The 13,267-nt window shown below is 42.8% G+C and overlaps 1 protein-coding gene across 1 annotated transcript in view; it reads left to right on the top strand.

Annotated features, from left to right (window-relative positions):
- Positions 1–12,789, top strand: part of LOC131352109 (segment polarity protein dishevelled homolog DVL-3) — a 51,138-nt gene extending 38,349 nt beyond the window's left edge. Inside the window, exons 4-15 of the mRNA XM_058388010.1 lie at positions 159–295; positions 3,928–4,063; positions 4,984–5,077; positions 5,181–5,250; positions 7,408–7,547; positions 7,802–7,878; positions 7,967–8,034; positions 8,247–8,396; positions 9,095–9,226; positions 10,242–10,409; positions 10,517–10,750; positions 11,904–12,789. Coding sequence (XP_058243993.1) covers positions 159–295; positions 3,928–4,063; positions 4,984–5,077; positions 5,181–5,250; positions 7,408–7,547; positions 7,802–7,878; positions 7,967–8,034; positions 8,247–8,396; positions 9,095–9,226; positions 10,242–10,409; positions 10,517–10,750; positions 11,904–12,229 — 1,732 coding nt within the window. The 3' untranslated portion in view covers positions 12,230–12,789. The remainder of the gene's footprint in view (positions 1–158; positions 296–3,927; positions 4,064–4,983; positions 5,078–5,180; positions 5,251–7,407; positions 7,548–7,801; positions 7,879–7,966; positions 8,035–8,246; positions 8,397–9,094; positions 9,227–10,241; positions 10,410–10,516; positions 10,751–11,903) is intronic.
- Positions 12,790–13,267: the final 478 nt, after the last annotated feature.

A 13,267-nucleotide genomic window follows, 5' to 3' on the forward strand; every position in this document is an offset into this window, starting at 1 on the left:
TGACAACAGCAGTTGACATTTACACAGCGGGACTCTTCTGAAAGGTCTGAAGTTATACCTGTGTGTGTGTGTGTGTGTGTGTGTGGTGAAACAGCCTTCCTGGCTTTCCATTAGTTTTTCCTTTAGTCTAACTTTTCTCATATTTGTCCACTCCACAGTGCCAATGCAGCGGGCAGTCAGGACAACCTGGACAATGACACGGAGGCTGAGGTCGGCACGTCAGCGCGGAGAGACAGAGAGCGAGACAGGGATAGAGAACGAGAGAGACCACGCAGGAAAGACACCCATGATCACGGTGCGATCGGTTTCCTGTCTGGAGATTTTTTAATGACTCTTCAGTCGTCAAGAAGGAATTTCTCTCTTTCCAAACCCAATTCTCCACTGAACAGTTCCACTCGGGAACAAATCTATTCATTTACCAGCTGTGTGTGTGTGTGTGTGTGTGTGGCTTTTCCATTACATAACATTTCCTGCGAAAAAGGGAGAAGTTTCTCTCAAGGAGATTGGGTGCTGACTTGACAGGGATGAGAGTCCATGTTGAAACAGAGCCATCTCATTGTGATGTAAAATTCTCATAAGGCTCTGTTTTATCCTGTGAGCTAGTGAGCACAAGATGTTCTAAACGTGACTGATGAAAATAAAGAGGGGAGCAGACATTCATTAAACACCTGCTCAAGCACCCAAACACAGCTAATATGGTCATATCATGTTAAAATACCAAGATGTTTGTCACTAAAACACTCATTTAGTGCACTCAGTGTCTTTCATTCTTCAGTGGTGGCTCAAGTTGTTAAGGCTGTGGGTTGTTGACTGGAAGATCTGGGTTCAAACCCCAGCACTGCCAAGCTGCAACTATTGGGCCCTTGAGCAAGGCTCTCAACCCACCCTGCTTTGGGGGTGCTGCATCATGGCTGACCCTGTGCCCTGACCCCGAACCCCAAGGATGGGATATGCGAAGAAAGAATTTCACTGTGCAGTAATGTATATGTCACAAATAACTGCTACTTAACTTAGGGGCAGTGGCAGCTCAAGTGGTTAAGGCTCTTGGTTGTTGACCGGAAGATCAAGCTGCAACTGTTGAGCCCTTGAGCAAGGCCCTCAACATACCCTGCTCCAGGGGTGCTGCATCATGGCTGACCCTGCGCTCTGACCCTAACCCCTAAGGATGGGATATGTGAAGAAAGAATTTCACTGTGCAGTAATGTACACTATATTGCCAAAAGTATTCGCTCACCTGCCTTGACTCGCATATGAACTTAAGTGACATCCCATTCCTAATCCATAGGGTTCAATATGACGTCGGTCCACCCTTTGCAGCTATAACAGCTTCAACTCTTCTGGGAAGGCTGTCCACAAGGTTTAGGAGTGTGTTTATGGGAATTTTTGACCATTCTTCCAGAAGCGCATTTGTGAGGTCACACACTGATGTTGGATGAGAAGGCCTGGCTCTCAGTCTCCGCTCTAATTCATCCCAAAGGTGTTCTATCGGGTTGAGGTCTGGACTCTGTGCAGGCCAGTCAAGTTCATCCACACCAGACTCTGTCATCCATGTCTTTATGGACCTTGCTTTGGTCACTGGTGCACAGTCATGTTGGAAGAGGAAGGGGCCAGCTCCAAACTGTTCCCACAAAGTTGGGAGCATGGAATTGTCCAAAATGTCTTGGTATGCTGAAGCATTCAGAGTTCCTTTCACTGGAACTAAGGGGCCAAGCCCAGCTCCTGAAAAACAACCCCACACCATAATCCCCCCTCCACCAAACTTTACACTTGGCACAATGCAGTCAGACAAGTACCGTTCTCCTGGCAACCGCCAAACCCAGACTCGTCCATCAGATTGCCAGATGGAGAAGCGCGATTCGTCACTCCAGAGAACGCGTCTCCACTGCTCTAGAGTCCAGTGGCGGCGTGCTTTACACCACTGCATCCGACGCTTTGCATTGCACTTGGTGATGTATGGCTTGGATGCAGCTGCTCGGCCATGGAAACCCGTTCCATGAAGCTCTCTGCGCACTGTTCTTGAGCTAATCTGAAGGCCACATGAAGTTTGGAGGTCTGTAGCGATTGACTCTGCAGAAAGTTGGCGACCTCTTCGCACTATGTGCCTCAGCATCCGCTGACCCCGCTCCGTCAGTTTATGTGGCCTACCACTTCGTGGCTGAGTTGCTGTCGTTCCCAAACACTTCCACGTTCTTATAATACAGCTGACAGTTGACTGTGGAATATTTAGGAGCGAGGAAATTTCACGACTGGATTTGTTGCACAGGTGGCATCCTATCACAGTTCCACGCTGGAATTCACTGAGATCCTGAGAGCGACCCATTCTTTCACAAATGTTTGTAAAAACAGTCTGCATGCCTAGGTGCTTGATTTTATACCCCTGTGGCCATGGAAGTGATTGGAACACCTGATTCTGATTATTTGGATGGGTGAGCGAATACTTTTGGCAATATAGTGTATATGTGATAAATAAAGCCAACTTAACTTATTTCAATTTTGTATAGGAGCACAAACATGCTAAACAGGAAGCCAGCAAGAGATGGAATATTTTGCTTGAATCACAAGGAAGAAATGTAAATAATAAAGTAAACACATGAAAACAAACCAGGAGCAGTACAATGGCGTTTCCCCTTAAATCAAGTACTACGAAGTTGAGAAATGTTGGAACTAAGGCACAGAGTGTGTTAGCTTCTAGGCTGGATCCAGACTTGCTTGATCCTATCAAACCATGGTGTTCATCACAGATTCATTTTTCTTCCGTTTTTTTATTTGTTTTCCATTTATGTATTTATTATCTTAGTGCTATACCTCAAGTCAAGTCAAGAACCGTGTTCTGTGTCCCCCAACTTTCCCCTGCAACTCCTGTAAAATGTGTGTTGTGGAAACTCATAATATTCAATTCAATTTTATTTCTATAGCGCTTTGGACATTCTCTCAAAGCAGCTTTACAGAACATAAGAAGCATAGAACAAAAGTCCAAGATGTTAGACAAAATCATCCCTAGTGAGCGAGCCTGAGGCAGCTTTAGACCTTAGATGGTAAACCTTGAGAGGAACCAAAAAGGGACTCAAAAGGGAACCTCATCCTCATTTGGGTGACACCGGAGAGTGTGATTATGAATTATTATAAACACCGGAGAGTGTGATTATAAATTATTATAAACACCGGAGAGTGTGATTATGAACAATGTCCTTTCTACAGTCAGTTGGAGTTGAGTGATGCAGATACAGCATATGTAGAATGTTAGTGTGTGTATTAATTAGGAGCTTGTTGTTGTCCTCAAAGTCCACATAGGGTTGGCATCAATGCTTTGAATACCCAAATCCTTATGAAGCAGAATCCAACTGTAGCCAGTCCATCTCTGGATGCCTCAGGATCCTCACAGGGTTGGCCTCTTCTCACTGAAGGTCTACTAGAGCAGGCTAGATCTCTAGATGCCTTGGGATGGGTAGAAAAATGGGAACAAGGGACACAATTTCCTACAATATCTCATGATCATCAGCTAAAAACACACATTTTATGTCCTGAACAAGTGCAGACCCGAGATCACATTCACAGGAATCGTGACAGGGAAACCACCTCCTACAGGGAGTCTCGGGGTGTGCTTCCTGGTCCACATGATAGCTTTCGCATTAAAAATGTATCATGCTTTGTTTTCGGTCTGAAAGCCCTCTCTCTTAGAGACTCGTGTGTATGTGTGAGCATACTTCCAGGAATATATCCTGTGAGTGCATTTGATCTTTCTTTCAAATTAGCCAAAATAAGTAATCTTAGAAGCCAGCTGTTTGGATGTGGTCATCTGAACTAAACACAGAAGGTGTCATGGTGTTTTAATGTGAAGTGTGTCCATATCTGGCCAGAAAGGCTCGTTCAGTTGTTCCTCTTCCTTCAGCTGATTGTGTTGTATTGATGTGTGTGTTTGTGCTGCAGGAGGCAGGTTGAATGGTCACTCACGGCCCGAACGCAGGCCTGAGATTGCGGGTTATGAGACCTCTTCCACCCTCATGAGCAGTGAACTGGACACCACCAGCTTCTTCGACTCGGAGGAGGACGACTCAACCAGCCGGTGAGAGATTACAGAAGCAAAGCAGTGAATAATCCTGTGTCACAGTGAACATACATTGAACATCCATATGCAGAAACTGTTGCACATGAGAGCACTTTGGCTGAGACTGAGACCTGAGCTTCCATTCGTCCCCCTTACAAGGATCTTTTGGGTCTTTCCTTATTTAATGACCATGCTATTGCTCGAAGCGCTTACATTTCCATCCTCACACTCTATTAAAGATACCATAAACATCTTGAACATAAAACTCAGCATGATCAGTTGAGTCCAAAGCAGCACATCACACTATGTACAGCATATAAAGCTTAATAAAATGTTCCAGGACACCACTGATTGGTGAATACACACTAAAAATGTAATGCTGCATTGTACTGAAGCCTGTAAATCGGACGTTCCGACATCTGGACATCTGCCTGGGTAAAAACATAGAAAATGTCCTCTCTAATCAGAATTCCTACTCAGTCTCAGGTCTCCTAAACCCTGAGGTCAACAAGTGATGTCATATCAGCATGGCTGCTCACAGCATCAACAGTAAACTGAGTATAGAGTTATGCAGCACACTATATACTTATATTAGCTTGTTAAATCTGTAACGCTGACCACACAGGAAAACACAGTGCTAGATCTCCTGGATCATGAATACTTGCCTAAGGCTTTAATCTGGGGACATTCCTACCGTATGGATTCACTGAGGCGTTAAGACACAAACAATATGTACATCTCTACTCAGCGAAATAGAACGGCTCTCCTTTTGTTAGTGCACAACGAATACGCAATTAAGGATGAGTTGAAAATGTCACATGACTCTGAGGACCAGTCCGAATGAAGAATAATAGAGTGTCTGGATAATACGTGTGTAGAACTGTGTTACATGATGGATGTGATGTGATGTGATGTGATGTGATGTGATGTCACCGCAGCTTCAGCAGCTCTACAGAGCAAAGCACATCGTCACGGCTCATGAGACGACATCGCCGACGCCGACGGAAAACCAAACCGCCACGGATGGAGAGGGTGAGACAGCTGATGCACACACACACATGTGCAAGAAGTATCATTGTTGGCTTTGACTGTGTCTCTCGGTTTATCTCTTTTTCTTCTCCTTGTTCTGTCGCAGTCATCCTCCTTCAGCAGCATCACTGACTCCACCATGTCTCTGAACATCATCACTGTCACATTAAACATGGGTGAGTACCACACACATCTGTATCTGTACCAAGATTTCCATACAGATGTTACTGAGCTTACACACACACATACACACATATATATATATATATATATATATATATATATATATATATGTATGTATGTATATGCACCAATCAGCCATAACATTATGACCACCTGCCAAATATTGTGTTGGTCCCCTTTTGCTGCCAAAACACCCCTGACCTGTTGAGGCATGGACTCCGCTAGTCCACTGGACTCCAGGGGTGTTTTGGCAGCAAAAGGGGGACCAATACAATATTAGGTTGGTGAGCATAATGTTATGGCTGATCGGTGTATTTATATATATATCTGCAAATCTACTTCTGTTCCCATCAAGTTATTTTGAATATTCTGAAGAGAGGTAAAATGATGGTGTCATCAAAAAGCCTCATCCTCTATCCTAGCTACAGTGCCTGTTTCCAGTGCTGCATAGTGCTACTGAATCATTTGGAAGGCTTTATAAGTACTACCAAACACTGGGCCTCGTTTATCAACCTTTTACTAAAGGTGTGTATAAACGTTTGCCAAATGTAAGCCAAACTTTAACAACTTTCAGTTTTGAAGCTGATTTTTCTTCCTACTCGCTTGCTTGACCACACATCACACTCATTGCTGGTTCGGAAATGCACTTATATTCTTTAATTAATCCCTATAATATGCAATATAGGAAGTGGTGGCTCAGTATCTGAGTCATTGAGCTACTGATAAAAGGTTGTGAGTTAAAATCCCACCATTGTGGTGTCCTTAAACAAGGCCCTTAACCTTTATCCGCTCAGTTAAATAAATGAGATAAATATAAGTTGCTCTGGATAAGGGCATCTATCAAAAGCTGTAACTGTATACAGGAACTGGCTTTTGTAAAGTGTCCTCAGTATTATTGTTAGTCTCTGTCCTAGTGAATTAGCATGAGGAGGTGTTTTTGATAGAGACTCCAAAGCTCTTCTGTAAGTCACTGTGGATAAGGAGAGTTTGCTAAATACTGTAAATGTAATTAAAATGTATAGATAATGTGTTCGATCTCAGTTCATTTAAAAGTGGACTTATAGAGTGTGTAATGTACTGTATTAAAGTTTTGCTACTTTTAAATGTACTAAAATTGACTGATGATCTCCTCATCATGGCACCTGTTAGTGGGTGGGATATATTAGACAGCAAGTGAACATTTTGTCTCAAAGTTGATGTGTTAGAAGCAGGAAAAATGGGCAAGCGTAAGGATTTGAGCGAGTTTGACAAGGGCCAAGTTGGCTAGTGATGGCTAGACGACTGGATCAGAGCATCTCCAAAACTGCAGCTCTTGTGGGGTGTTCCCGGTCTGCAGTGGTCAGTATCTATCAAAAGTGGTCCAAGGAAGAAACAGTGGTGAACCGGCGACAGGGTCATGGGCGGCCAAGGCTCATTGATGCACGTGGGGAGCGAAGGCTGGCCCGTGTGATCCGATCCAACAGACGAGCTACTGTTGCTCAAATTGCTGAAGAAGTTAATGCTGGTTCTGATAGAAAGGTGTCAGAATACACAGTGCATGATGGGTCAGGGCTGTTTTGGAAGGAAAAGGGGGGCCAACACAATATTAGGCAGGTGGTCATAATGTTATGCCTGATCATATGCTGTATTATTTTTATGTAGTAAAATGGAGTATACTAAACCCATATTACTGTACTAAAGCCGGACATATGCTTCATCCTTTATTGTAATAATCTGTTTACATCAATTCAGTTCAATTCAGTTTTATTGTGTATAGCGCTTTTAACAATGGACTTAATTACAAATCAGCTTCACAGAAATTTGGATATAAGATTTTGAAATATTAATTTATCCATAACAAAGAAGCCAGAGGTGATGGTAGCAAGAAAAACTCCCGGAGACGACGCTACTCCTCATCTGGGTGACACTGGATAGTGCGATTATAAATCATTTCTTTTCAATTCTTCTCTTCATTTCTCTTCATTTATATAGAGTCAAGTAGGGCTAATTACATCCATTGGAACTTGAGTATCAGGATTATTAGAGTTTTAAGTCTTTCATATCAAATTGAAATTCTACACAGTTCTATCATCACACACATTTTCAGGTGGACATCTTTGCTCTTACTTGTTATACTCGTCCTGTACTCCTCGTTTTTCTCCCCGTTATAGAGAAGTATAACTTCCTGGGCATCAGCATCGTGGGTCAGAGTAACGAGAGAGGTGACGGGGGCATCTACATCGGCTCCATCATGAAGGGGGGAGCAGTAGCAGCGGACGGACGCATCGAACCAGGCGATATGCTGCTCCAGGTCTGTTCTTACTGTATTACTTCATACACATTGTGTTTGTAATGTATTATATTATATTATTTATGCTTAGTTGACATGTTATTAGCTACAGCTACGATGAACCTGCACTCAACAGCCATTTAATCAAATCGGGACATTTTATACACCCCAGTGCCACCGAATTATTTCTTTCCGTGCATAATATTATTACAAAATGCTGCTTCTGAATTTTGTCGTATTTTTCTACAAATATTCTCGGCTCTGCTTTGTTTTAGGTGAACGACATTAACTTTGAGAACATGAGCAATGACGATGCTGTGAGGGTTTTGAGAGAAATCGTGCACAAACCTGGGTAAGTGACATCAGCACTGTGAAACAGTAGCATTGTTAGTGAGTATCTGGACTGTGTGCTGATTTATGGGACGTGTGTGTTTTTATAGCCCTATCACACTGACTGTGGCTAAGTGTTGGGACCCAAATCCTCGCAGCTGCTTTACCTTGCCTCGCAGTAAGTGCTCATAAACATGTAGTCCAGAATGAACATACTCGGTCTCATTGTGTGTCAGCGTTTCTCACTCACATGGTTTAGTAGTGCTGCTGGACAGTACATCGGTGCATAAAATGACCAGGCTAGGCTGTCAGATATTTATGTATATTTTTCTTAGGAATGAAAGTATCATGTCCTTTTTCCACTCGATCACTCGATGTGTTTATGTTCAGGTGAGCCTATCCGCCCGATCGATCCTGCTGCCTGGGTGTCTCACACGGCTGCGATGACGGGGGCGTACCCGGTGTACGGCTTGAGCCCTTCTATGAGCACCATCACCTCCACCAGCTCCTCTATCACCAGCTCCATTCCAGAGACTGAACGTAAGTGTTTTCCCCTTGCTCGTTGTAGCACACCATGTCTGATTCATCACTGTCTTCTGGGCTGCCATCATCTGGCCTTAAATAAATGATTAGACTTCCTTTATGAGTGAGTTTCCAGTCAGACTGTTTTCCATTCCCTTTGCAGTGCAGAGAAATCGGTTTTTGAGTATTTTTCCTGCTAAAATATTCTAATAATTTAGATTGAAGCTGCTTATACAGTATATGGTGGACACAGTAGAGCAGAACAGAACAGAAGAGAAGCTGGGTGGAGAAAGTCTGCTGCATTATGTCATGATGTACTGGGAGTGGGTTTGGTTGTCAAATGTGGCTTGAATGCATCTATAGTAGATAATCAGAAGCAGAAAAACAGCTAAAGGTATCCAAATCAATAACGTCTATAACAAAGCCATAATTGCTAGTTTAAAAGCCTGTCAGCTTGAGTTCACAAAAACAATTCACAATGATAATAATGATGATTATGAACAAGTGACACACTGGATCTCAGAAAACTAAAACGTAGTCCCACAGAGGCAGTTAGAAAGTTTCTGACTCATGTTAATGATTCATACTGAACCTAAATTGGTTGATAAAGACTCGTCGACTCTGGATTGTAAGTTCCTCCCAATGACTCACCTCACCCACATGACTCTCTCTCTCTCTCTCTCTCTCTCTTTTTATTTTGCTCTTAACATTTACAGGCTTCGATGATTTCCACTTGTCCATTCACAGCGATATGGCAACCGTCGCTAAAGCAATGGCTTCTCCAGAATCAGGGCTGGAGGTGCGAGACAGGATGTGGCTGAAAATAACCATCCCAAACGCCTTTATAGGTAACAGCACAGTCTCAGCCTCCACTTTGGGGATTAAGTAAAGGGGGAAAAAGTTTACAGCCCGGGTTTGGACCAACGCAGCTACTAGATGAAATGTGGCAGGAAGAGCATCCCTACAAGAAGGAGAAGATCCTCGTCCTAGATTTTTGAACAATAAGTGTGTAAGATGAACAAACCTAGATTCTGTCTGCTCAGAGAATAAAATCGGTTTACTGTCCAAAAGCTGAATTTTCCAGATGTAATATGTAAGGAATAAAATAAAAAATATATAAATATGTAAAATATATTTAGTTATGGGTTTATATAATGCAGAGCAGAATTACTGTTACTGTGTTATTTTTATTTATTTTATTTTTTTAATAACAGCATGTCTTTAAGTGTCTTTATTCCTCTTTAACACACCAATTTTTCATTAACATTTGCTTAATTTATCAAAGAACTTCATATGTGTTATCCTGTTATACCAGGTTTGGTCTGTATGTTATAACCAGGCATAACATTATGACTACTGAAAGGTGAAGTGAATAAGACTGATGATCTCCTCATCATGGCACCTGTTAGTGGGTGGGATATATTAGGCAGCATGTGAACATTTTGTCCTCAAAGTTGATGTGATAGAAGCATGAAAAATGGACAAGCGTAAGGATTTGAGCGAGTTTGACAAGAGCCAAATTGTGATGGCTAGACGACTGGATCGGAGCATCTCTAAAACTGCAGCTCTTGTGGGGTGTTCCCGGTCTGCAGTGGTCAGTATCCATCAAAAGTATCCTTCAAGTCCTGTAAGTTGCGAGGTGGGACCAATGGAGGAGAACTTACAGGAATTAAAGGATCTGCTGCTAACATCTCAGTGCCAGATACCACAGCACACCTTCAGAGATCTAGTGGAGTCCATGCCTCGATGGGTCAGGGCTATTTTGGCAGCAGGGGGGGGGGCAACACAATGGTCATAATGTTATGCCTGAATTGTGTATAAACAGAAACAAATTAACAAATCAGTGTTTTTCTCCGTCTCTAGGTTCTGATGTGGTGGACTGGCTCTATCATCACGTGGAAGGTTTCACAGACCGGCGTGAAGCGAGGAAGTACGCAAGCAACTTGCTGAAGGCTGGCTACATTCGCCACACCGTCAACAAAATCACCTTCTCCGAGCAGTGCTACTACATCTTTGGAGACCTCTGTGGCAGTGGGTTTTATCTCCTTTGTCTTTTTTCATCGTTCTTTCTTTAACACTAATGAAATACTCATCATTCTCTCTCTCTCTCTCTCTCTCTCTCGCTCTCTGTCATTCAGACATGGCTAATCTGTCCTTGCACGATCATGAGGGCTCTAGTGCATCTGACCAGGACACTCTTGCTCCATTGCCCCACCCTGGAGCTGCTCCATGGCCTTTTGCTTTCCCCTATCAGTACCCCGTCCCTCAGCCCTACAGTCCACACCAAGTGCAAGATCAAGCCTACAGCTACCCAGGAGGAGGAGGAGGAGGAGGAGGAGGAGGAGGCAGCGCTGGCAGCCCACACAGCGAAGGTGAGACTGAACACTAACCTACAAATTATTTAATAAGTTAAATCAAGTGTATCTGATGGGGTGGTTAGAATCATAGCTACACTTTTCCAGTGAAGTAGACTGGCTTTAGACTGTGATCTTGTAATTAATATTGAAGCAGAAGAAAGGATAACATTTGGAAACGATGTGTGCTCAGGATATGTAATGACCATATGAATATCTGAAGCTTTCACGATCTGTAACTGTGATGCACATTAGACAGCAATGTTTTTTTTCCCCCGCCCCTCTTCCACTAAGCAAAGCTTCGAGCACTGACTTCATGAAGTCTCCAACGTTCCACACTTAATAGTGTGGAAATATGCGATTTTGGAGGCACCTAAGATGTCTTTGAGGGACACGTCATTCACTTTATAAACTGCTGTGATGATGCAGATTTCTCTATTCTCAGTGTTTCTAAGAGCTTTTTAATGTTGTATCAGCCCCAAGCTCATATAATACACGTTGTTTTGATTCATTTTCAGTATATTCAGTCGTTCTACCTTCAGACACAAGAATCTTCAATATATGACACTATTTATTTGCTGGTTTTTGCATAAACTCTTATAGGAAATAGATCCTCGATTTTCTGTTGCTAAGCAACCAACGTTTATTAACAGTCTACATTGTGTGTCAGAAGAATATAATATAATATAATTAATAAGACATGTTATTATACACTGGTCATATGTTTGGGCATTATGTCTTCCAACAACGTTTTTGTTTCCTAAACTGCTGCTCATGCTGCATCACAGGGCAGTGTAACAGACTCAGAGGAAGGCACTATCTGGTCCTATTCTGTATGTTTATCCTCACAGACACCCATGATTGGTTTGTTTGACAAGGGAAAGAAAGCATGCTAGAGAGCATAGCTGATTTTCTCCCTTGGATCCCAGCTATGGATGTGTCCTGCTCAGGGGTAAAGGCATGATTGGTCAGTGTGGCTCTGATTGACAGTGCAGAGAGTATTCCATTTGGGAGGACTGGGTGTTGTCCCGGTCTCTTTTGCTCTCTGACATGATATGACTGTGGCGTCATCAAGCACGTTTTCTGCATTTATTGCTTCCTAACACATTGCTCACACTAATACTAACTTGTCCCGTGCTTCGTTTTTCTCCTTTTTTCCCCTGATTCTTAGGGAGTCGTAGCAGTGGTTCAAACCGCAGTGGTAATAAGGCTGGTGCATTGGAGACAAAGTCTGGGGGCAGTGGTAGCGAGACTGAGAAAAGAGAGAAAGCACCTAGCGAGCGCTCAGCAGCTCCCCCTAGTGAGCACAGTATCCGCAGTGTCCACAGCGCACTCTCACAAGGCCAAAACTCAGCGTACGGACCTCCTGCAGCTGCCGCACCGGGTTCTCCACCAGGCCGAGACCTGGCATCAGTGCCCCCCGAACTCACAGCATCCCGCCAGTCCTTCCGCATGGCCATGGGTAACCCCAGCGAGTTCTTCGTAGATGTCATGTGATGCACTTCAGGTGACTAATGAGTGACCTGACACTCATGCGGATAGAGAGATTTCTGGAAAATGTGCTAGTTACCCTTGTAAGTGATAAAAGGGTACCTAAGTGTTCCATTGCATTGTCCCTCCTGTGTCCTGTGGCTTGTACTTTCTTCAGTGAAGAAGACTGGGCTGGATGGAGCTCTTATCCCTGTGTCCTGCTGAGGGAGACTCTGCCGGACAGAGGGATGAGCTCAGAGTGGCGTGAATACTTTCTGTGTAGTGTCTTTTTTTTATGTCTCGCATTCCTGTCTGCCTTTTTCCTTTTTGCAGTTTCATAACCTCATTGAGAGCCATTTTTATCAAAGACTACGAAAGAGAGACCGGGGAGAGGGAAGACGGAGGTAGCGCCTCTCCCTGTGGCTTTTTGCTTTTAAAGGATGAAGTGGAATCCGTTCATAACAATTCACATCGAAAAAAAGATGCTATCATGAGAAACTATAGACGGTTGTTTTATATTTGACGTTTCTTCTTATACATTCTCTATCAGTAATCATATGAAGAGTGGGAAAGAGAGGGGGTAAAAACGATGTTTTCATTACAGTGGGGTCTCATTACAGTGGGCTGTTGCTTCCAGCCCTTATTTGTTCTGATCAACTGGGGGTCTAATTTGTTTACTATATTACAAACAAATATAATTGGGTAACATATATATATATATATATATATATATATATATATATATATATATATATATATATATATATATATATATATATATATATATAGGAAAAATCATGTCTGCTTATGTTATATATAAATTTGATATCATGATCTCTCTGACAGCAGCGATCTCACGCTTTGTTTTGCGTTTTGATCCGTCATCATTCAAAGAAAGACATCTAGCGTAGCTGTGAAGATGGCAGTGTTCTCAGAGTTACCCTGTTACCGAAAACCGCCATCATGACTGCACTGACCAAGCTTACAGCTTCTTTTTCTATTTATTTTATATGAGGTAATCATTTGTTCATAAATGCAGTTTTAATGTTGCCTACAAGAAATTTA

This window comes from Hemibagrus wyckioides, linkage group LG04, assembly GCF_019097595.1.
Source record: "Hemibagrus wyckioides isolate EC202008001 linkage group LG04, SWU_Hwy_1.0, whole genome shotgun sequence".
Classification (NCBI taxonomy): Eukaryota; Metazoa; Chordata; class Actinopteri; order Siluriformes; family Bagridae; genus Hemibagrus; species Hemibagrus wyckioides.